The 26,602-nt window shown below is 36.5% G+C and overlaps 1 protein-coding gene across 21 annotated transcripts in view; it reads right to left on the bottom strand.

Moving 5' to 3' along the window:
- Positions 1 to 26,602, bottom strand: part of CFAP20DC (CFAP20 domain containing) — a 227,086-nt gene that overhangs the window by 60,366 nt on the left and 140,118 nt on the right. For 11 of the 21 annotated variants that reach the window (XM_070238735.1, XM_005600500.4, XM_070238737.1 and 8 more), the window contains 2 exons: positions 25,932 to 26,054; positions 23,212 to 23,546 (listed from right to left, as the gene is read on the bottom strand). In XM_070238735.1, coding sequence (XP_070094836.1) covers positions 23,212 to 23,546; positions 25,932 to 26,054 — 458 coding nt within the window. Of the gene's footprint in view, positions 1 to 13,892; positions 14,271 to 23,211; positions 23,547 to 25,931; positions 26,055 to 26,602 lie in introns of all 21 variants that reach the window. The other 10 variants (XM_023620167.2, XM_070238726.1, XM_070238732.1 and 7 more) reach the window with 3 other exon arrangements.

The following is a 26,602-nucleotide window of genomic DNA, read 5'->3' as shown; positions in this document are numbered from 1 at the left end:
ATTTGCTCTGTCCCTCTCCATCCAGTATTTCATCCATTCTGTACTATTCTAGGAGCTGGGACTATAAAGAAAATATGACTCACAGTCTAGAAAGGGAGACATAACAGGTATTATATAACAGGGTATTATAATGTACCATGTGATAAATACTACAAGAGAGGGATGACTAAGATACTTGAGGAATGCAACAGAAGCGACAAACTTCCCAGTAGAACTAGAGAAAGGCTCATAGAAGTCTAAGGTGCAATTTGACAGTAATTAAATTTGTTGACAACTGGATTGAGTGGCCTTCAGAGGGAGTGAACTCTTTCTACCACTGGCAGTACTAAAGCAGAGGCTGGGGAAATAACACCTGGGTGGACTACTGCAGTAATCTGCCGTGGTAATGGATGGATTGATTGATCCAATAATTTATTGCACAAATACTTACTGAGACCCTATTATGTGCCAGGAACTGTCAGTGCCAAGTATTCTTAGAACGTTGCATTTCCATGATTTTGCTTCATTCAACAGTAAAATGTATTCTGACAATACCCTGCAAGGGGCAGTCAAAAATAAGCAGAGAGAGGGAAGCGACTTTCTCCAGGGTCACGAATAGAGCAACTGGTGGTAGAGACAGGTAATTAACTTGATCCTGGGATATATTCTTGATTTGCAATCTCTTAAACCATTTCAAAATCACCAGAAAGGCTAAGTCATTAAGTTTTCTTTTTTTTAAAAGAAGGCTTGTAATAAAGTCTTCACATTAAAGTGGACTCCAGCACAAGATGTCATCTAACTAAATTATGCAACTGCTGAGAGGCAAAGTGCCTCATGTAATTCTATCTCTAAAAGTCTCAAAATGTTATGTATAACCCAATTTCATCTCTTTTATAGGAAAGAAGGGAGACATTATCAATCAGATTTGTTTTAGGAATGAGGTAATGGGCTCAAGTATACAATTCAGTTGTGCTCTGATTCCCAGGCAAGTCTTTGCTCACAAAGCCATTCAAGGCATTCATTTTCATTGATCTTTCTTCAGACATTATTGGGAGTCTATGACCACGAAGCTATAAAGACAAGTAAGATGTGGTCCCTTCTTTCACAGGCCTTACAATCTAGCAGGGCAATTAAAAGCTATAAAGAAATGAGTAAGGTGTCAGCCCTGGTGCTCTAGTGGTTAAGATTTGGTGCACTCGCAACTGTGGCCCAGGGTTCGCTTCCTGGTCAGGGAACCACACCACCCGTCTGTTGGTTGTCATATCGTGGCGGCTGCGTGTTGCTGTGATGCTAAAAGCTATGCCACCAGTATTTCAAATACTAGCAGGGTCACCCATGGTGGACAGGTTTCATTGGAGCTTCCAGAATAAGACTAGGAAGAAGGACCTGGCCACTGCTTCCAAAAAATTGGCCATGAAAATCCTATGAATAGCAGCAGAGCATTGCCTGATGTAGCGCTGGAAGGTGAGAGGATGGTGCAAGAAGACCGGGCAGGGCTCTGTTCTGCTGTCCACAGGGTAGCTAGGAGTCAGAATCTACTTGAGGGCACTATCAACAATAACGACAAAAATAAGGCAGCATATATTGAGGTACAGTATTAATAATCACACAGAACCTTGATAATGATTGAAAGGAAAACTGTTCACTCCAGCAGAATGATAAAACACAACAAACAAAAATAACTTGATGCCCTTTGCCTAACCTCTTTTCCCAAAATTTTAAGACAGAATAGCTTAATCGATCAACCATCTGCTTATAGAACTTTGTGAGCCTTAGATAAGAACCAGTTCTACTGAACTATGGGTGACACAAAGCTAAGTTTACAATGGTGGTGTAGAGCCAAAATGAGACATGGCCATGGATAAATAAGATCAGATGAAGAACCTCATTCTATTCCACATGGATGGGAGAGTAATAGAACTGGGAGAAAATTGGGTCGTCATTCTCATTATGGAGTCCATAAAATCTCTGAGACACTCTTTCTGAATCAGGTTTGCATTGTGACAGTGCCTGCCACCCACCACATAGGGAGCATCATGTTGTAAAAACTCTTAATAAAAGGTCTACCAAACAATCTCCGACTTTGTGTATTCTTTTAAGTTACACCAAGACACAAAAAGTGCTACTGCAAAGGAGATGGTGGCTGTTACAACAACATAACATAAAAGGCCATCTGAGAAAAGGGAGATATGCCAAGTAGTCTGGCATTTCAGAAAAGAGAGGTCACTTCTTATAGGATCAGTCAAGGCTTCATGGAGGAGATGGTCCCTAAGCTGGGCCTTGAAGGAAAGGAGGGTGGTATGACAGCATATTCTAACCATCAGGGAGGAAAACATGGGAAGCTAGAAATATGGAGCTTACATGCATAGAAAGCATTAAATAGCCTAGAGATATTTATACATACTGTTTCAGAAAGGAAATCAGTAATACTGTTCCAAAGTAACAAGGATGGAAATACCTAGAATTTAGTCTAAACCTTATAAGACCAAATACTTTCCACTTCCCTGCCCAAGTCTTACTAAAAGTCTAAGTTCTACCAAAAGACATATTCTTAATAGCTCCTAAATGGAAGCTACCCAAATGCCCATCAACAGTAGAACGGATAAATAAATGGTGTGATAGTCACACAGTAGGACACTATATACCAATGAAATGAGTGATATATTGAGTCTCACAAATGAAATGCTAAGTGACAGAAACCAGAGACAAGAGAGTATACATTGGTAAAACTAGTCTTGGGGTCGAGGGGATAGTGACAGGAAGAGACAGTGACAGGGAGGAAGCACAATGGGGCTTTCTTGATTTGGATCACAGTCACATGGGTTTGTTCAGTTTGTGAAAATTCATCAAAGTATCTGTTTATGATATACGTACTTCTCCATGACCAACAACAGCAAAGAAGTCTAAGACTCAAAAAAGATTTCTTCATAGTGATTAGTTGTTAATCATTAGCACCTTAATCTGGATTATCTTAGTTGGGGGGAAAAGGCATTTTGTAAATGTGGTCGGCAAGTCAGCACTGGTAGTTTAAATTTGCATTTATTATTAAGATTTATGAAGCTGTAACTAGGAAGTTTGGGAACTTGGTTTTTTTTGTGTGTGTGTGAGGAAGATTGTCCCTGAGCTAACATCTGTGTCAGTCTTCCTTTATTTTTGTATGTGGGATGCCACCACAGCATGGCTTGATGAGCAATGTGCAGGTCCACACCTGGGATCTGAACCTGTGAACCCTGGGCCACCGAAGCGGAGCACACAAACTAAACTGCCACTGGGATGGCCCCTTGGAAGTTTTTTTGAATCCCAACATGACATCAAGAAAAGTAGTAGAAGTCCATTTTCCAAAGCTAATTTTAAACTTTAATTGGCATTTTTAACTTAAAGATTAGTCTCCTCCCTGTTGCTATTTGCAGACAGTGTTTAATTTCTACATTGACATGTTAAGTAATAGCTGATGGTAAATTAATTCCAGGGCATCTCTTCACGAAGTAGCACTCTTTGAAGATTTGTTTCAAATTCCTGAGCTATGTATCCCATAAGGAAGTTTGTCGTGATTCATTGAAGATGCAGGCCTATTAACAATAAGAATGAAGAGAAGACAGAAGCCACAAACATGAGCTGTAAGTGACACATACTTGAGAACATAACTCCTTCACAATATATGGCAGCTTTCAGCATGTGTCTTCACCATGCAAAGAGGTAAATCAAAACTTAAAGACCAAGCCACAGGACAACTTGAAAAACTTTGCTAAATTTAAGGGATGCTATGTCAGCTCACACAGCATAAATCAGGAGTCAGGCTATTCAAAAGAACCAATTGGTCAGAATCTAGATTGTGTTTTATGTCAACAGCAGTCAAGTGGACCTCGGCATAATCAGACCCCATGCCGCGTCTGAGATGTCTGTCATAAACATTTTGGCATGTGACCTGGAGACACTTGACAACCCCTGACTCAAACCATATTTCACTCTCTATGCACACTAATTCCTTAAGAATGTCTCAGTAGAGAATTCCTGGGTGATTAAACCCAACAGTGGCAAAACTCCTCGTAAAGAGATAACCTACTATCTCATATACGTGGCTCTCTCTTGTGCTTTGTTTTGTTTTTTTGGGGGGTGGGGCGTGAAAGGATTTTTAAGAAAGGAGCTTTATATTGATGTGCTATATTTGTATAGAATACCCTTTAATCCATGACCTAAATAGAAGTACACTTCCATGCATTTTTCCTTGATGGTCAGCTTGCTAATTTTCAGAAAGAATTCTCTGACAATTGTAGCTGAACTCTTATTAACCTTAAAGTGAGCTGAAAAACAATTTGTAATTTTCCAGCACCTGTCTTCTGAATTCAGAGTATTTCCTGATTTTAACAATAAACTATAGACTAGAAGGAATCCAGTAAAACCAAATTGAACAGGTCTTATATTATATTCAAGGATATGCCTTCTACATGGGACAAGCATAGTAGCCATTCAATAAATGGTAGTTTAAAACATTATTTAAAGAACCAAGAGGAAAACAATTACTGAGACTGCTTATAGACAGGAAAATACCAGAAGTAAGCCAGCGGATGTTTCTGGAGTGGGAAGATGATAACTTTAAGTAAGTTTGAACTGTTTTAGAATGTAAAACATTTTGGTTGTAATACAGTAAAGACAGATATACAAGTATCCGTCTTGTATGCATGCTGCTGTACATTACAATATTTCAAAGCTTCAAGTGGAAATAGAAGTTAAGTTGCCACACGATCACAGAATTTTTTTAGTGGCCTTTAATTGGGGAGGGTGGTCCAGTGTGGTGGAAGGTGGAAGGTGCACTGTCTTTTCCGGCCCAGACTCCTGGGTTTGACACTCTGCTTTGTCACTTAATAGATGTAAATAAGCTAAAGATCTGCTTCCTCATCTGTCAAACAGGAAGAAGGCAGGCCTCTCATGAGGGTGCAGATGGAGACTGGAGATAGAGTGTAGGGCACCTGCTAGAGAGCCTGGCACATGGCAAGTACCCCAAACCCTTAAAGTCACAAAGTTCTTAATCAAAGATCTTGATCTCAATGTGTTTAGGAGATACTGTCAGCCTAGCACCTCTTACATGAAGTACGAAAATGGCAAGTATGATTTGGTCCTATTTAAAATTAAAAAACCCAAGGCATCAAAGAAGATTGATTTCTTCAATAAAAATTTGACTAATAGGATGCTAACCTTAGCATTAGAATATTGGAGAACTGACAGTGAAATGTTACAGTATGTTGGCTAAACAACCAACGTAATTTCATTGATTCATACTTATGAAAGTCTCTTAATTTTTGTCAAGTCTAACTATAATTTCTGAAATTTTTGAGAATTTGAAATTACTCCTCTTCATTAGAGTAACTGGTATATTGTTTGCATACCTAGCTGCTCAGAAATGGAGATATCAAAATGTCCTAATGATTTTTGCAGTTCCATATCTTGCCCAAATTTTGGACCACAATTCCATCTTAAATTATTTTAACATATTTATACTCCAGACGGTTTTGTCTTGGTCAACAACCAAATTAGGTACTAGATACAAAGAAAGGGAAAGGAACAAACCACTCTGCAGCATAATCAGGAGTTTAGACTGAAAAATATTCAAAAAGAAGGCAGAGGGCTAGGAGCAAATTCCTGGGAAATTTCTATGCCTAATGCACATACTTTTACTAGTAGCACAAATGTATTTAATCATTAAATTCTGTAGCTTCGCAATATCCTCAGCAGTACACTGAAAGACAAAACTGAGATAATGACCTTGTTTTTTCAGAGGCAAGGAAAGAGTGCAGTTTCGACAAACATCAAATATCAGACTCTTTTCCAAAGGCTATTAATTGGCAGGAGTGTCCGATTTAATAATTGAAACATTCTTACCATGGTTAACACTATGGTTTATGAAATGCTACTAGTCCTGCCCAAATTCATTTCACTCCATCAATCATGAAGCTATACATCTACGATTTAGCTCTGGGAACACGGTAGGCACACAGAGGGTTGTCTCTGGGGAATGACTGGAGAGACATCGTGTCTTGTTTCTAAATATTTTTCTCTCTTCAGTGTATCCTTGAGAAAATATCAATATGTTACCTGCCAGAAGTGACCCATTAATTCATCCTTATGTTATCCCTTGATTCAATTATAAAAAGAAGACAAGAACAACATACAGCTATCACATGTAAACAGTACCAATAATTAGTTTTTGAAATTTTCTTGAACTTGAAAAGGTTTGCTTTAGAATGCCATGCCAGGCATACAGGTTTACATTTCTAACTACTTAGAAATAGGTAGAAGAAAACATCCTATCAGATTATGGGCTAAGTGTTCTATATGCACTGTCTCATTTAATACTCCTAACAACCCTATGGAATAAGTATTATTATTTTCTCCAAATTTATAAATGAGGTAACAGAAGCTCAAAGCTGTTAAGGAATGTGTCCAAGGTGACATAGGTAAGAAGCAGCCAAGCCAGGACTCAAATCCAGGTCTGTCTGATTTGAGCTGGTGCTCTGAACTGTGGCGTCCACTCTTGACTTCTCAGTTTTGAAGAATGAAAATGCAGATAGACTTGACATAAAGCCCTGTTTGGGGAAGGCCCTGAGAGTGGCAAAGGGGAAGGCTGTATATCAGGTGGCCCAGGGCAGCATGAGGCCAGTGGGCACATGTGGTGGTGGCTGCTGAGGGACGGAGAGTCACCCCCATGTGAGCCTGCATAGCTGGGCCAGGAAGACGGACATATGTGTAAGACACAGGGCAACCGGACCCTGAAACAGGTGTTTTGCAACAATGGAATACTGTTGTAGCTGAAGCAAGTCAGGGGTCAGAAAGACATTTATGAATTCTTCGAACAATGAGGTATTGTCGAAAGACAGCTGCAAATGGCATACTTGAGTGGCAAATTCAAAGAGAGACAGATGGCTTCCCTCTGAACAAAGAGTATTATATATCCTAGAAAATGTAGAACTTTACGTAACGGAACAATGCCTTTAAAACTCTAAAATAATTTCCAAATTCATTTTCCTCTAAGTTTGTAGGGCACAAATTGCAAAGAATAGTAAACTTTTATTACTTTAAAAAAATATGAGGATAGATACTCCCTACTCCAATATGGGTACTCAAGTTCATCAGGGATACCATGAAACTAACCTGTTTTCATTCTCCAAAGGATATGGCTTGACAAATAAAAGAAAAACTTGCTCACGTTATACCACGGGCTAAAATATCTTTAAAAGTGTCCTTCCATAAGTCAGTTTTGATTTTCAAAAATGGAAATGTGAAAATTAAACTCAAAAGTTATATATGATTCATTTTACAATTTTTTTCCTATAAAAAGTCATGTCTTCCTAAAGAGAATACCTGAAGTTGTAATTGGTAGCTTATTTTGTCTTTCTTATTGAAAATAACCATTCTTCAAAAAGCTTAAACTTTTTCTGGAACCACAAAGCCTGTTATATACATCTTTTTTATTTGTTTGTTTAAAGATGCACATAATGACATTGGCAGGTTTAAAATGACTCATTCAAAATTGTTTGAATGCAGTTATACATGTGGAAAAGTTTAATTACCAGCTATCTACATGGCTGGAATATTACCCAGAGGGTTGTACTCCTTTCTTAATTAAAAGTATTTTAATTTAATAATAGAGAACTCTATTAAAATATGAATAAAACACTGCAAGGAAGAAGTTTACTAAGCAGTTAGCAAATCAATTTCAGTAAGCGTTCCTTAAGATTTACTGGCACTCGTCTATCTCAGGGGATTAGAAAGACACTTCTCCTGCCCTTCCTTTTGCAGGAACCTTTAATTTTCCTTTGTCGTAAAGTTGCTTCGTGTTGGCGCTTTGTGAGAACACAGGTTTTCAATGGGATGTCCACGAACAATTCCTGATTGCAGTACCTTGACGGCTAAGTTGATGGCTCAGATCTGCCTGCAGTCTTGCAAAGCCCAGTAAATGACATGATCATTCGCCTGGTGCTCAAGTCCCAAACCTGAGAGTCATCCCTACTTCCACCTGTTTCCTCCTCCCTGCCTCCTGCCAGTCCCATCTCTCAATGATTCCAGTAATCTGCCACTTCTCTTTGTCTCTGCTCTGACCTATCAGAGGGCAGCCTCAACTGCTCTCCCTGCTTCCCCCTCTGCTCTGTTGCATCTGTTCCTGACGCAGCCAGAGGAAACTCTTTGAATGTAACTGTCATTGCCTTGCTTAAACCTTTCAAAGACTTGCCATTGCATTTGGAATAAAGGCCACCCTGCTCACCATAGCCTTCCTGACCTTACGTGATCTGGGCCCTGTTTATCTCTCTAACCTCAGCCTCTTCCACTTTCCCCTTGCCCCTATGTCCCAGATACATAGGCCTCCTTTATTCCTCAAAGATGCCCAGTTTAGGAGCTTTGTACCTACTGTTCCTGATGCCTAAAACATTATTCCCAGGTTCTCTGCATGGCTGGCTTCATCTCAAACTTTAGATCTCAGCTCAAATGTCACCTACTCAGTCAGATAACATTTAAAGTACCTACCATTACATTCAACTCTGCTACTCTATAGCATCACCCTGTTTTCTTCTTCCTATGCCTTTCTTATAGTTTAGAATCATTTTATGTACTTGTTTGTTCATTGTGTGTATCTCCTAAAAGATATAAGGCCCCTGAGGAAAGAGGCCTCATCTGTTTTGGTCAGCGTATCTCTAGCACCTGGGAGAACACCTGGCCTGACAGGCACTCAACAGAAGAGGGGATGCTCTTACTTATCCAGAAGTAGAACCACAATAGCTGAATCCCATCAGTCCTTTATTTTAGAAACCCAGCTTAGGTGGTAGAAACCCCATACATGTCAGCACTCTACATATATGGACTATAATGCTAGCTGGCACAGGTTATTTCACATATGCATTTTATTAATGTTAGATGGACTTCTAGTCCCAGGATAATTCTCAAAATTTTCTTCTCACATCAAGTATACTTCCTATTAGTCATACTAGTAGACTCCTTCTAGGCCTGACTGAGCTGATCACGTCGGTGTTAGAATTCAATACTGGGGCCACACTAGTCAAAGTATTAAATTTTAAATATCTTGAAAGAAAGAAAAGTTTTCCATTCAAATTAATCAATTTGTGGAGGCAATTAGGTAAGAAAAAAAACAGACATCCAGATTGAAAAGGAAGTAGAACTATCTCTATTAGCAATGATATGATCCTGTATATAAAAAATCCTAAGGAATTCACAAAAACACTATTAGAACTAATAAATGTTCGGCAAGGTGGCAAGATATAAAATCAATATAAAAATCTCTTGTATTTCTATACGCTAGCAATGAACAAATCAAAAATGAAATTAAGAAAATTCTATTTGCAATAGCATCAAAAAGAATAATATACTTAGGAATAAATTTAACAAAAGAAGTGCAAAACTTGTATAACGAAAACTATAAAACATCGCTGAAAGAAATTAGAAACACAAGTAAATGGAAAGACATCTCATGGATCAGAAAGCTTAATGTTGTTAAGATGGCAATATTCCCCTAATTGATCCATAGATTCAACACAATCCCTATCAAAATCTCAGCTGCATTTTTGGCAGAAATTAACAAGTTGAACCTCAAATTTATATGGAAATGCAAGGGACCCAGCATAGCAAGAACAATGAAAAAAAGGAAGAACAAAGTTGGAGGACTCACACTTCCTGATTTCAAAGCCTGCTACAAAACTATAGTAATCAAGACAGTGTGGTATGCATAAGGATAGACATATAGATAAACAGAATAGAATTGAGAGGCCAGAAATAAACCCTTACATGTATGGTCAACTGATTTTCAAAAAGAGTGACAAGACAATTCAATGGGGAGAGAATAGTTTTTCTTTTTTTGCTGAGTAAGATTAGTCCTGAGCTAACACCTGTTGCCAATCTTCTTCTTTTTTCACTTGAGGAAGATTAGCCCTGAGCTAATATCCATGACAACCTTCCTCTATTTTATATGTGGGTCACCACCACAGCATGGCTGATGAGTGGTGTAGGTCTGCGCCTGGGATCTGAACCTGCGAACCCACGTTGCTGAAGCGGAGCATGCCAAACTTAACTGCTAGGCTACAAGAACAGTCTTTCAAGCAATGGTGCTGGCACAATTGAATATCCACATGCAAAAAATGTAGTTGAACCCCTACTTCCCACTATATACAAAAATCAACTCAAAATGAATCATAGGACTAAATTTAAGGGGCAAAACTATAAAACTCCTAGAAGAAAATGTAAGAGTAAATCTTTGTGACTTGGATTAGGCAATACTTCCTTAGATATAATGTCAAATGCACAAGCAGCATAAAAAAAATAGATAAACTGGACTTCATCAAATTAAAAGCTCTTGTGCTTCGAAAGGCACCATCAAGAAATGGACAGACAACTTACACAATGGGAGAAGATATCTGCATATCATATATCTGGCAAGGAACTTGTATCCAAACTCTGAGAAATGAACAATAAAAAGACAAAGAATCCAATTAAAAATAGGCAAAAGATTTGAATAGGCATTTTTCCAAAGGAGATATACAAATGGCTAATAAGCACATGAAAAGATGCTCAACATCTTTAGTCATTAGGGAAATGCAAACCAAAACCACAGTAAAACATCACTTCACACACACTAGGATGGCTTAAATGAAAAAGGCAGACAATGAGAAGTGTTTACTAGGATGTGGAGAAATTGCCTCCTCCCCTATATTGTTGGTAGGAATGTAAAATGGCACAGCCACTTTGGAAAACAGTTTGGCAATTTCTCAAGAGTTAAATATTAAAGTTCCATATGCCTCAGCAATGCCACTCTAAGGTATATGGTCATGTGTCACTTAATGAAGGGGATATACTCTGAGAAATGCATCATTAGGAGATTTCGTCATTGTGTGAAGATCATAGAGTGTACTTACACAAATGTAGACGGTATAGCCTACTACACACCTAGGCTATATGGTACTAATCTTATGAGACCACCAACGTATATGAGGTCGATCATTGACAAAAATGTTATGTGGTACATGACTGTATACCCAAAAGGACTGAAAAGATATGTCCACACAAAAACTTGCACATGAATGTTCATAGCAGCATCACTCATAATAGCCAAAAAGTGGAAAAGCCAAATATCAACTGATAAATGAATAAACAAACATGGCATACGCATAAAATGGATTATTATTCAGGCATAAAAAGGAATGAAATGCTACAAAAGGGATGGAACTTGTAAACATTATGCTAAGTGAAAGAAGTAAGACACAAAAGGCTACATATTGTTTGAGTCCATTTAAATGAAATATCCAGAATAGGCTAATCCATAGAGACAAAAAGTAGGTTAGTGGTTGCCATAAGTTTGGGGGGAGGGGAGAATGGGGAGTGATTTAATGGGTATGGAGTTTCTTTTGGAGTGATGAAAATGATCTAAAATTAGATAGTGGTGATGGTTGCACAAGTCTGTGATTATACTAAAAAAGGCTGAATTCTATATTGTGTGAATTAAATATTGGTAAAGTCATTATGAAAAATAGTCACTCTTATGGGTTTCTGGGATCTGGGAAAAAATCTGTTTGTGGAATTAGTAGGCGTACAACACTTTTGAGGAAACTTGTTTTCACATCTTCTTAAGCTACAAATATCAAGTGGAGAGAATGTTGATTATTAGAACCCTTTCACTATGACCATCTGTCTCCTTTCTAAATGATGTCTCTGAAGAACACTCCATTCCCACTGTAAACTCACTTTGAAATGGGGCAGACTGTCTACGCCTTCAATAATTTTATACCATATTAAACTGAGATGATCACATTCACAAATATGAGCCATGGATTATAGCGATCACGTGTATTGTTAGAGATCAAATTTTATTGGTTTGAATTTTGACACTGAGGTCACACCTCTGCACCCCTGGGAAGCAATGCCCTTGTGCTCTTATCCCCTCACCAAGGATAAAGCTCATTCCCCCTTTCAGCCCTTGGAAGTGACTGCTCTGTCAGTCTCTTTAGCTGTAAAATGGAACAGTAGTAACTCAGAGGGATCCTGTGCAGCAGAGACACACGCCAGGCTTTGATTTTGTAATCTGCAGTGAGCAGCTATAAAAAGGGTCCCTGAAATAACCCAAATGGTTTCTGGGAACTGTCTTATCCTAAAAGCCTCTTCAATGAAGAGGACGGGTGAGGGAAAGTCTCCTGCTGTCCCTCCAAACTTTGATCCCCTCCCTCCTTTCATTATCCCCTGGTTTTACCAGAAAGCACTATTTTTCAGGGATTGTACTTTGCTGAGTGGCTAGGTTCTTAAGGTCCACTTGTGCCTGAAGTTCCCAAGCTGATTTTCATGTTCTGGTTTTATTTCTACAGAAAGATAAAAAGATGGAAAAGAAATATTTTTTGGATCTATAGGAGGACAGATTTTACCTAACAGAAGCTGGTGGCAGAGAAGTTAGGGGGAAAATGAAGTGGCATGCTTCTCACAGACTTGCTCTGGTTCTGTTTTTGGCTGCCTAGTATTGGTTGCAGTCAAGCGAAGCAGGGTTGTAGAATAAATCTGTAAGGTTAGTTTACTAGTTGTATTCCAATTATTTGCACAACCAAAGAAAAAATCACAGTTAGCTGGAATAAGAACATTTGTTTCAGAAATATTTTCAAAAGTGAAAAATAAGCAAAAATACTATAGATCACTCTCATCCTAAATCACCACAAAACAAACCCAATTTCACCAGGTTAAGTGATTTACTGGTTTTTATGTACAGGCAAACACCCACGCACACACACAAGCATGAGAAATAGAGGAAAGCACTGCTTTATCTTTGGGTGTTTCTGGAGGAGAGGCATTGCTTTTATAAGACTTAGTACATGTTTATGCAGCATAGCATGGAGCACACAGGCAGCAGTTCTAGACTCAGACAACCTAGGTTCAAGTTGTGACTCCCCAGCTAACTAGCTGCCGTTCTTGAACAAACTGCATATCCATTCTGAACTTCAGTTTCCTCATCTGAAAAATGGGGATAATGATAGTCTCTACCTCTCAGGGTCATTGTGAGGACTGAATGAAATACTTTATGGAAAAAGACTTGGCATAGTAACTGGCACATGGCAAATGTTTAAGAAATATTAGTTATTTCTATTCTGTTGATGATGATGTGTATGTCTATTATCTGTTCTAGATAACAATCCACTCTAAAGTACTTAGAACATAATTGAACCAAAGCTTTACATTGTAACACACACAGAATACTTAGGACACAAAAAGTAAAGAAAATCTTTAATCTTTTAAAAAAATGGAATCTAAGTGTCATTTGTTCTGCGTAGCTTCATTTGTTCTCTAGTTTCTAAGTACAGCTATGGGGGAATTGAAGGAAGAAAAGTACTAACACAGGAAGGAAAAAAATCAATCTGATGGACATGAATATAGCCACCAAGCAAGCCTAGGGATTGACTCAATGACACTGCTTTACAGTTAACCTTCACTCATCTCATTCATTATTTGGGGAATTGCTGCAAAGAGACCAGAAACTGAATAGAATAATGATGTTTTTATGGCTCCTAATGTAGATTGTTATTGAAAATCTGTCAATTTTACTGGCAAGCCTTTGGCTCAAAAATAAGATCTTCATTTATAATTTGCAGGCAGTGATAACTAAAATTATGAGAAGTAACCGGGAAATAAAAAATAACTATTATGATAATTATCTTTCTCATTAAAAACATGAGGCATTCTATTATCGTTGGGATGTGCAATATACTCTTTTAACAGCTGCTGTTACTGAGCTAAAATACATCTGAATAGGAAAGAAAATCCATTACTGATCACCCAAATGATGAAAAATAGATATTGCTGAAAATGTGTGCGCAGTGGAACAGAACAGAACACAGCAGGAAGTACTGCCTGCATATGCAAACCAGCGTAGAACCACTTACAGATGCTTCAGGAATCCGTTTTAACTTTTCCCCTAAGATTTCCTTTAGGGAGGTTTTGTTTGTTGAAGCTGGCACTTGTTGGGCTGGTGGGTCCTCTGCTTTGATAATGGGAGCTGGAGTTTTCCGAGAGGATTCACTCCTTCTTCCAGTGGGAGAAAGGCACGGTGTAGGCACCAAACTCTTTTGAAAGTCGTTTCTATCTATCTGCTTTGCCAAGGAAGTCTGGCTTTCTGACGCTCCTGCTTCTGGGGAGGCACTTTTTAGATAGCCTTTACTTGTCCACCTTGCAGCCTTCCTCAGCACGCTCTCTAACGTTAACTGAGTTAACCCTGAAGGACTAGTTGTTGGGCTCGAAGAACCCTGCACACTGTGGTGACCCTACATAGGGGAACAAAGTGAAAATAATTTTGAGCCAAAACTTTTGGTAATAAGTAATTGAGTACAATTTCTTAATAAGTTCATATATTTTCTGAATAAAGCAAAAAGTATATATATATAAATAAATTATAGATACATATATTTTACTTTATTCAGCAATAAAAATATGAGAAACTAAAACCAGCAATGCAAATTGGTATAAATCACTTGCTAAGATGCCCTGTTATGCGGTATCTGGTCAGGGTAAGGCATATTTTTTACCTCTGAGTAACAAGAGAACATTTAAAAAATGCTTATATATATTCATTCCAAAGAATGTCTAAAAGAAGAGGATCCTAAGAAGTTACCTAAAACATTTAAGAATTGTATACTCTGACTTCCTAATAAGCTAACTTCACGGGAAGAGAAAGAATTAGAATTTATGGTATTTAGCTTATTTAAGCAGGGAAATGCTACTCTAGAAACAAGAGGGTGTATCAAAGTATTTTTGCCTTATATTATTGTAGGGCAGTTTTTTTGTTCAAGAGCGACAGACAATAGAATATGTTTTGCGAAATATTTTTCGTACATAAAATTTCAATTATAGAAAGTATTTTTTTTACCAGATATGAAAGTCATTAAGTACAATTATTTGAAAAGCTGAAAGTGAAAACTAGAAGCATTTTACAAGTGTGTAGTTCTGGGATTATCCCTAGGAAAGCAAAAGTTTAAATTTTTAATATCTGAGAAAGAAGAAATTGCAAACATAAAATCAATGGCCATGAAAGTAAACAGTGGAAATGAGAAATATAGCGCTATTTCAGTTGGTAGATTTTTCTGCTATTGAATAATAAATTTAAAGAAAAAAACTAATGTGATCATTGCTTATACTTGCCATGGTAAATTTTCCCAATTTGACTCACCTATTTAAATATATAATAAATAAATGGATGTTAAAATGGTGAACTTAGAACAGAAAAAAATCCAATAAAAGCAGAGTACATTTTAAAGACATTATTTGATGTCTGACAATGTATATCTTACATTCAGTGGCAGTAAGCTATTCTCCGACCCTTCCATTTATAGTCCCACAGAACCAAACATCCAGTTGTTTCCAAAGTTTGGCATTTTTAAACAAAATAACTGAGTGACTGACTAAACTGTCCAGTTTCTTCCTGAATGTTTGGTCATCATACACACCCAACACAATGACCACTATCTAGGGTGAAATTTCCCTTTCAGTAGACGTGAAGTATGTGTAAAGGTGAGAGAGCCTGCTCTAGGCTGGGCACAGGACAAGAGAGGAATTTATCAAACCTTTTAAGTAGAAGGGACCTATCTGTCTGGGTGTCTTTCATTGTTCTGCCTCTCATCCTTTCTTCTTCATCATACCTAGGGTTAGGCATTACTCTAGGTACTGCAGATGCGGTAATAGACCAGAACATAATGCCTGCCAGCCTGGGACTTTATCCTGAAGGCAATAAGGAGTCATTGAGTGATTTGACTCACGGGAATGCCACAATGGCACAGAATAGAAGGCATGGGTGTGAGTTTGTATGGAGAGTTTGTAGGGTATGTGGAGTGTTTCTGGAGATAGTAGAAAGGGAGGCCAATCAGAAGCCTATTAGATTATTATTAGAAATGCTGAAGTGGCCGTGTTAAGGCAATGGTGGTGATGACAGAGAGGCCGGGCTGAGTTGAGAGTTCTGTGGAAGGCAGAGTACGTTGTACTTAGTGACCCTGGAAAGCTCCTACATGGAGTCTGAGGGCCCCAATCCTGTCATGCTATGATCTTTCCTTCTTGTGGGAAGTAGTTGGGATTAGCAGACAACCGGGCTCTCAAGAAATGTACACTCAGGTCTTAGAACCTCTCCGAAGTTCTAACTCGCCTAATTATAGTAAAGAATGAGAACTGTGGAGTGTTTAAGGATCTTTTATGAACATTTCTTCTTGGTACTCATTCTCAGCCTAAATTTTCTTTGTCTATGCTGGCTTGATTTCTGATACATATATTTCTTTATAAATGATTTTTATAAATGAAAAATTAATGAAATTTCTTTTTCAGAGTCCCAGGTAGGATAAAGAAAAGATGGTGATTGGGTGTCAATCCATAGGCCCTTACTTTATTTCCAACTGAAAAAATAAGAAGGGTGAGACTATTTCTGCCCTTGTAACAGTTTGGCATGGTCTCAGCGGCAGGCACTGGGCAATTTTCTTTGCTGTACACCACTTACTGAGTGCATTTGTCCCTCACCACCCTTCTGGGAACCCTGAGGATGAGCATATTGTTGAAGAAACCTGCCTAAGGGCAGAAAACTGGAAAGAGTGCCAGAGATCTAAAAAATGCCAGTGTTCTAAATTACTAGAGAATGGAGTGGTGACTGTTGCAATTTTGGTTTTGTAGAGACAAAAAAAGAATAAAAGTTTAGTCTTGTCTAGAGAAGGTAAACAGAGAATAGAGCAAACATCCCCCACGTCTTAGTTCTAAGAAGGTACTGGTGGAACTAGGATGGATTTCTTTTTAATTCAGTCTGGCTGCTAGACAGTGCTCTTTTTCTCCAGCTTTTTTTTTTTTTTTAATTCCAATTTTCTTTCCTATTATTGTTATATACGAGTGACAGTGGGATTTCTGTGGCCAAAAGACTCTCTACTCATTCATTTCCATCACATTTTCAAAATTAAAACCAAAAATGTGTACTGTGGATTTAAAACAGATTAGCCCTAAACATAGATTTAAGTCGAAAAGGTATAATTTGATTCTTTAGGCCAGAGTCTCTGGATCACTTTGGGATTACATTTTGTATATGACATAGGCAGAAATTTAGAAGCTTTTGCAATAAACATTAATTCAATAAATATTTATGAAGCTCCTGCTATGTGTAAGGCATTTTCTAGGCATTACATAAGATACACAGGTAAGAACAAAGTGGACATTGCCCTCAAGAGGCATAAAGGAGAGAGATAGATACTTGCAAGAGTAATAATTTCATAAGGTAGAAGGTAGCAAATGTCATTTAAAAAGTTTCAGATGTGCTATTATGAGAACTGAGGAACGCACAGAAAGCCAGATGTTTGTTATAGAATTTAAAATCACTAAAAATCAATCCATTTGACAGGAAGTCTATTTTTTCCACCTGTGGGTGGGTCAGAGTACAGCCTTTTCTTCCTTCTAGTAGTTTACACAGGCGTAAAATATTCCTTTTTGCTTGGCATGAGTAGTGATTATATATACACAAATATTCATGAGTATGTATATGGACATTCATCTCACATTTTTCCTAAGATATACTCTGTTTTGGAGATGGGCTGAGAAGTAAACAGATTTAGTTATGTTCCCTGGTGAGCATTCTCTTGGTTGAATCGCATTTCCAAGGAAATAAATTTCTATGCTATTTTAAATACTATATGGAAAGGACAAGTAACTGGGAAGCCGCACAGGGCACAAAAGGCTTGCTTACCTTGGCTGTCCCAGAACCACTAATTCTGGTTTATCCCAGATTCTGAAAGGTGGATTAGGATAAATGAGAAAGGCAAGATGATATATTAATATTTTGACTTAAGTTGGGTCAGTTTCTCTTTTAGAGAGGAAATAAATGGAGAATAAAAAATAGTATAGTATTTATTATGAGTGGCGCGTTGGTAAAACCCTAGTCCTTTCTTTAGTAATGGTTTTCCTTCACTAAAATAAATGATATAGGTATAGATGATGTTTATTGATCTCACATATGTAACTCATTTAGGTTCACCACGCTTTTGGATTAATTCTTTTTCTATATAACATATACATTTCTTATATTCATAAGAAGTTAGCTTACAAAGATCTGATTGAAAAATAACCACTTTTTTCCCTTTGGTTTATGATTTAGCTACTGAAAACCTGTACAGCAATTCGATATAATTTGTCAGAGTAGTAAAGAAATTGTCATGCCATTTTCACATTCCAATAATCTGTTCATCTGTTTCTCAGAAGAACAAATACAAAATGCTTTTGATTTAACTTAATATATTTTTTAAAGTCTCAAATCTCTTGAACCGTTTGTCTTCTCGGCTCAGAAACATTTGTTTGTTAAATATTCAATCACGCCCCAGTGCCAGGAACATCAATAGAATTTGCCTGATTAACTGTAGCACAGCATATGTACACTGAAGATGAGAATGATTTCCCCAAGGAGCCAGCATTTCCTCTGTTGAACTACATTCTTAAAAGGACATGCAGATGGGCATTTGGACAATAATTTCTGGATGTGCAAAATGGATTGCTCTTGCTGAGTTATAATTTTAAAAAGATAATTTTAATGACTCTTGAGGGCCACCTACTTGGAGCAGATGGGACCCAAGCTCTTTGTTATCACAACTTTAATGTTGAGTGAGTCAGGAGAGAATTCTTTTTTAGCCTTTGTAAAAGTGGATGAACATATTTATTAATATTTCAATTTATTTTTTAATTCAGTCCACTGTGAAAAATGTCTTATATAACATTCTTAAAAGTTCTGTAACAAAACACATCTGCTTTATGCCAAACACACTTTTGATGGCAGTTTTGAATTTGTGATCGAGATTGAGTCAGCAGGAGTTTTTACTTTTGCCCACTATTTTAGTGACTAAATGTGTGAACTAACAGCACCTTTTAGCTGGACAACAACACTAGCAGACAATAGGGATGATGTAGGTATATACTTCTGTTGTCAACTCAAGAGCACGGTTATTTGGACAAACATAGCTAAAGACATTAGTCATAACAGAATAAAAAAATAATTTCTTCTTTGATAATAACAAGATTGACCATTCAAATGTATCTTAAATGTCTTTACTAACAATCATCACCAAGAAGTATTTCTTCTTCTACTTCTTCAATTTTATAAGCAACCATTGAAGTAAACAGTTCTCTCTAACCTGCAGCATACTTGATATTAAAAGCGGTTGGGCAAATTATTTTTGTAAGCATTTTTACCGGGAGCCAATGATGTTTCAGAGACGAATCACAGTAGAAGTTACAGGGACTGTGTTGGATGGGCAAGCATCGTCAGGTGAATATTTGGGGAAAATGAGGCTCCTTTAATTGTTCAAGACAAAAACATTTTTCTATAAATTAGACTTCATGTCCTTTTAAATGATAACAGTTTAAAGATTTCTTGTGAAAACTCCTATCCACAACCAAATATTTACCTGCAAGATGTTTATCTTTTAGCAAAAGTGGAAGAATGTTATTCTAAGCAGGCAAGAATTTTATAAGCTTCTTTAACTGCCTATAACAATGAAGAGCCAAGTCACAAGAACCAAGGGGCCTGTGACTTTTCCAGAGAAGAACAGACTTCAAAAGATAATAATAAAGATACGTAGTGTGAACAGCTTAAACGAATTACTCACACAAAATAAATACTAAATTTGCCTGGAAGGTTTAGAGAGTAAGTTATGTTTTAATTCATAACATATAGGAATAAAAATGCAAAGCAATATATTCAAAATAGAGTCCTTACATTTTTTTCTCAACACACAACTTGACATTTAAAAGTTTTTCAATGCCACACATAAGCAGAAGGAGCCTTATGTGGAATAAATATCCTTTCTGTTGTGTGTTTGTAAGTGTGTGTGAGAAAGTAATTCAAAATCATTAGTCAAGTATGTAGGGGTGAGTGGCTTATGGTGTAACCCAGAAATATATGCCATCAGGAAAAAAATGAAATGAAATAGCTTAACTATTATGTGCTAAAAAATACCTTGAAAGCCACAATACCAGGAAAGCTGAGAGAAAGTACTAAAATGGTCATTTTAATTTGTTGTTTGTAAATTTGTCCCTGATAAACCTCCACAGAGTTAGATAGAGAGAAGATCTGGAAGTTTCCTAGCTAATTTGAACACTACAGGTAGTCAGTCCACATAATTCATGTCAAAATATGCATAATTTTTGGCTCAAATGTTCCAATTTGGACTGTTATACAAGACAAATTACCTGGCCTTGTAAATATCTACTTTAGTATGTGATACACAGCCAGAGTTTGGGAGAAAAATGACAGCATTTCTAGATGAAAAATAAATTAGGGGAGTAATAAAATATTAATATAAAGCTAACTATTTCAAGTTGCAAACTAGGTGTATATACTTGAAGCCATGTTGAGAACAATGGCATAAAATACAAAATAGAGATTATAATAGTAACATGCTCTTTTTCCTTTCAAATGTTGCAACAGTGTGAAAGCCACTCTGTTTTAATAGCTTTCCTAAAATAATTCATTTTAATGGTAGTCTTGATTTTGCAGCTCACCACAAAAATATTTCCATTGTGCGCTTTTCAAAGAAGAACAACTTCAAAATTAATTGAGTATCAGGAATATTAGTATATATGGCTGCCTAGGGAATAAAATATATAGTAAAGCAAAGATAAAGATAAGAGCATATGCAAAAAAAAATCATACTTTTGAGGCTCTTACATTAATTAAGATCTCAGATGTGAATTAATTATTAGGAACTTAAATTACAAAGACAATGTATCACTGAAAGCTTATTTTAATTAGACTTTACCATTGTATGTGTACTTTAACTATGATCATAACATGATTTGATTTTGCCTAGTTTAAGTCCTGAACACATCTAATTTCCCTTTTAAAAATACTCAATGGTCTAACACCAAATAAAGTCTTTTAACTACAAGTTATAAACTTCAAGCATAATAAGTAATGCAATTGTTACTCATTCGTCTACCATTATTTACAACATGACATTATGTTTTCCTTAAGTATAAATGTTACTCTAAGGATATAATATCCTAAAAGAATGCAAGTAATAATAAGGATGCCTAAAACAACTAAAGAGATTTTTCTTCAAAGCATATATGTAAATAAACATTTTAAATATGTAATCCAATTTCCCATTGGTTTATACAAATAATAAACAGGAGAAGTAATCCTATAGGAAAAGAACTTACAAAATACCCCCAAACAAACCAATTTGATAAAGGATCATTACAAATTCTAGAACTTGTTTAGTCTGACGTTTTTGTCGGTCATATTTTTGTATTTTAGTTTGTATCTTGTTTTTACCTCTAACAGCAACCCCCAAAGTTTGCATAATATGGCTAGGTTTCTGTCCCTCTTTCTGGCTGCCATTCTTAGCAGGCTCCAACTACATGTGGGCCAGGGCAGGTATTTGCAATGAGATGGTCCCACTACAGACTCCAGCCATATGCTACTAGTCATTGTGATGGTCACGGAACAGGGGTGACCAGATAGCTATGCCAGTCAGAGCTTGGGAAATGCATCATAAATTTATTTTCAACTTCACGTAGTTGGCAATAAGTATATGTCTGCATAATACACGTTGAAGGATGCCAGAAGTAGAGTAGCAAAAGAAAGTACATAAAATAACAAATTAAAATATTCACAAGTAGTATTCATCATTTTCCCATGAAGCTTTATTGCTTCTTCTCAAAGCTGATCTTTCATATAGATGGACAAGGTAAGTCCCTCACGTGGTGTCATTTAAAGGGCAGTTTCCCCATAATACTTCCCTCAAAGTTTTTCAGAGAACTACCATTTTGCACCTGCCATGAAATTTCCATCATTACAGTAATGCTTTGGGGTTAGGTAAGAAGGATGGTGCTGTGAATATGGGAAGGGGATGGGTCTATCCCATTATTCAAGTGCCATGTATTAATTTGTCAGATTAGCCAACTAATACTGTAGAGAAATTGATGACTGGGATGGAGGCAAGACCAGACGCTGAAGACAGATGTCCATTTTACAGTTTTTACAGCTTAATGTTATTGAGGGTAAACGGGACAAAGACGTCCACAGCAACATTTAAAATGCTGGCATCAAATGTACTATTTATGCAATAAAAGGTTTGTAGTAGGTTTATGTTTGGCATGACTAATTGCTTCATCACACTCAGAAGCAAGGAAATTATGGAAGAAGGATCTCCCCATGCACTTTGCTACAGAAACTCATTAAAAGTTGCAAAAAACCATAATTACTGCCTGAACAATCTCACCATATTCTCGACTGGCTCTGCAGTTAGAAGCTATGGACTTAATCTACATCTCACTGTCCAAAGGGGGATTCTTGATCAGTTATAGTTATTAAAAAATATTTACTTGTAAGCATACACAAAAAGTTTTTCTAATTATTTCTATAACTTCTACATAGAAATGATTTCTATAATTTTACTAAGCCATAACTTGACTGTAAATCTGCTTTTAAAAAAAGTTTTTCTAGAAAATAAAATGCCCATCATTAAAGAATAAAGCTAAAGAAATTTCACAAACTCATTTCATATGAGGAAAAAAGAGTTATCATAATGTATTAAGTTTTAAACAAATGTTTCAGAACTATATTCAGTTTGACTTTTAATAAGCTTTTAAAAACTTTTTATGAATTTACTAATTTATAAGATATATTAGTAGTCTAAATCATTGCAAACAGAAAACCTCCTGTAAGGCAAGTCCCAGCACTAATCCATGATTCATTATCTAAACTTTAATTGGCACAACTCTTGAAATTCTGGGACCATATGGAAAATAATGAGTCCTAATAGGTCTAAGGTGAAAAGATGGCAGGGGAGCAAGGAAGCCAGAAAACCGTCAATTCAGAATGCTTAGCAACTGCTACACTATTTCCCCAGAGACCTAGAACAATGTGTTCTCAATGTTTTACTGGTCTTGCTATCGTACAACTAAACTGCATATTACTTCTTATTCTGTGAGACAAAGATTAAAATGAAAAAACAAAAACAAACCAAAAACTAGTTTCCGTAATTAAAAATGAAATTGGCTGACTGTTAATAAAAAAAAGGCAGCGATTTAGAGTTACCATAACAACCTGAGGCAACTGTTGACTGACACTGCAATCTGCTGCATTTTTATAAATAGCAGTTGATTTCCCCTCTTTCATTTCAACTAGATTTAGTGCTTACTGATACTAATGGAACAATTGTGCTTTAAAACGACTTCACTCATCAAGCAGTGTACCTCTTCGCTGCTATCACCGCCATAAAAATCCTCTTCCAACTGGGTGTCACTCCTTGTTACACTGGCATCCTCTTTCAGATCCAAAATAAACGAGCACCCCTCTGGGGACATATTCTGAGTCTTTCCATGAGGTGCTGATCGTGGTCTTGACGAAAAAGTGAAAATGTCCTTTGGAACAATCTGGATTTCCTCTGCTTGTTGGTCATGTTCACTTTCCTTGCTAGCTTCTCGCCACAGGTGTGCAGTCTGGCAGGAGTCATCATCCAGAAGTAAACATTGTCTGCTGTATGCCAAATGGGCAATGTGATCATCATTTTCAGGAAATATCCACTCATCTGATATGTGGAAAAGACGATAAAAATTAGATTAGTGTTCCATAAGTATTATTGTAGGCAGGTAGTTAGGTTAAAATTTCTTGCTGTTGAAACAGGGATTTATCAAATAATGCAAAAGCTAAGGAAGGTAATTTATCCACCACCTTGTACCCTGCTAAACATTTAAGCCATAGACCAGTGCCTGTAGCTGTGGGCAACTCATTTGCTCTTCCTCTCCAACGGAGTTGAAACACTGGCCAGGAAATTTTTGAGTCTGAAATAATTATCACTTATCTTGCAGTAAGTTCTTTATAGCACAGCCTCATTAATTTGATACTCAAGAGGGGGAAAATCTTCCAAATTTAAAAGGGTTTGAGTTATTAGTATCTTCTTTTAACAGAGGACAGGAGGAGGACAGAATGCTTAACAAATACTGGACAAGCTTCTCTAAACAAAATATCTCGGCATTTTTCAGATTATAAATCATAGAGGAATGGAAACCATGAAAAGGCTACAGTCTTTTTCTCTCCATTTTACTGACTGAAACAGGACAATTCACAGACTAAACTGAGTAGGCTTTTCAAGTAAAAGTGAATCCACAGAAATATTTGTTAATATGACTGGTGAATTCTACTGGTGAAAAAGACCTCTACCTTAATTTTAGGAAAGAATGTTTTGATATGAAAATTTTTTTGCATTATTTATTTTCTTTAAAAATACTGTCTACTCCCATTGAGATACAATTTTATCAAAACTTTTGAAAATTTTAATCTTTTATTCAACATTGAGATAGATAACTCTATGATCCAGGCAAACTGGAAAGGACAAATCTTGATAATGAATATCATTAAAAGCATGCTTACTTTCTTCTTTAGAACGAAAGCAGGAAAAAGTTGAATATTTTCTCAACTTAGTCTATTTTTCTTGAAATTTACTTTTTTGCTGCATTATGTCAATGGAGAAAATCTTACAAGAATCTGTGTTCTGCAGAACCACAATGTAGACGTGTTAATTTTGCCCCTGACTCTTGAATCCTATTATATATTACTTTACAAGAAAAGTAACCGTGAGATATCTGAGATTTGCCAACTTGAAACTCTAAAGCCCATAATGCAAAAGCACAAGCAACAAACAAAAAGGCCTTTAATAAAGATAACATTGATGACACAAATAAAATTGTATTCATCACAATTGTATTCATCTGTTTTTTAACCTAAGACTATCATTATATAATACAACTTGCCTATAAAAAGGCAATAAATGTACGTTTCTTAGAGAAAATCTATTAGGGACAAGGCTTTCACATTTCCAGGGACAGAGTCTGTAGATAAACGGCCAATGGCAGACTGAATCGACTTCATCTGACCAACTTCACAGAGGATGTGGAGGGTCCTGAGTCAGTACAGCTGTAGGCAGGTGAAACGAATAGATTCACTGGGCTGTCCTCTTTCAGACAGCATCCTTTTGCATGGTGCTAAGCACATAACAAGTGTTCTATAAACACAGTAGGTACTTTAATAAATGTTGAAAAAGGTCACAAAAACCAATATGTTGCATTATGTACATGGATATGTAAAGAAAATTGGAGGAAAAGATACTGGGAATCTTCATCATGCAATTAAACAACGTGTATGACCTATTGCCAAACATATTATTAACTGTCAAAAAGTCAAAGGAGTGTTTTTACACCAAATGAGCTCTAATTATCTCACTACCACATGCTTTTTTGGAATCTGTAGTTTTACCTCAAGTATTTCCATATCAATTGTAATGAACAATTTGGTGTGTTTTCTCAGGAAAATATGTAAATTACTGTGTAATCACAATATTGCAGCAAACAAGATAAATGCAAGAATGATCACCTAAACATCTAATTAGTTTTTCTACATAGTCAGATTTATGCTAGAGACACTAATTGCACCTAACATTTTAATGAAGGTTTCAACATTGCATAAATAAGACTGACAAACTACAAACAATTTTCATTTATTTTCCTTTTTCCCTTGCTCAAAAACAATTTGCCTTTGTAAAAGTACCACACACCTGCTATGCAAGATATGTTGACGGGTTCAACGCTCTACATTCCAACCATCTCTGTTACAAAGAGGACTGGAGAAACGCAACAAGAGATAATCTTTGGGGAGGATGACAATGTCATGTGAAAACTTCAAAGTTTTAAACTTTTATTCTGAACAGGACAACTGGTGCATTAAAAGTTGAAAATAAAAATACTCTTTCATCCATTAAAGTTTGACAGAAAATTGAGATTAAAAGGAGATTTACAAAAAAATGATAGATTTTAGCAAATGACTGCATCACGACTTTTCAAAATGACCAGGCTTGAAATGTTTAACATATTTATGTTTTATTAATTATTAACAATTATGGTATAATAAAGGTGCCAACCTGCTTGATCAGGAGACTGGGGTGCCGGAGTGCTGGAGTGCAATGTCTCTGTCCTTTGTTGGGACACAGAGGTGAGGGCAGCTGTTGCTTTCTCGTCATTCCTGTTATTCCCTGGAGAACTGCCTTCATTGGAAGAAACATTTTCCACTATATTACTTCTTTTGATATTTATAAAAATTAATTTTTGAAGATTGGTATTAATACGGCATACTTTTCTATATGATTATTGAAAAGTAAGTCAGAGATGACAATATATATTATACGCAGTTTTTTTCTTTCTCAGTCGAATGTTTTAAGATGAACTCTGCTGCGTTTTTATAGAAGTTCATCTTAAAATCTCTTGATATTTGCATAGGGACAGTTTGCATTTAAGTTTTACAATAAGTGATAAAAGGAATTCCAAAACCCATATAATTTTTAAAGGGCTCTATATTTTTTCCTTTGGTTCCACACAAAATGAAGTGTGTTTTCTTTAAATTACAATTCTCACTGAACTTCACTCCTTTAAACCAGTTCTTTCCTTCAGCACCTTAAGAAAGTGACAACAGGCATTACTGCAGAATTAATTTTTCTATCTACTATTTTATAAAAATCACATGAAACTCAGCAAGCTGAATTTCGCCCTATCCAAGAACCCTACATTTTTGAGAAATTATGCTGACAGATGTGTG

This window comes from Equus caballus, chromosome 16, assembly GCF_041296265.1.
Source record: "Equus caballus isolate H_3958 breed thoroughbred chromosome 16, TB-T2T, whole genome shotgun sequence".
Taxonomy (NCBI): domain Eukaryota; kingdom Metazoa; phylum Chordata; class Mammalia; order Perissodactyla; family Equidae; genus Equus; species Equus caballus.
This window is presented reverse-complemented; position numbering and strand designations above follow the sequence as displayed.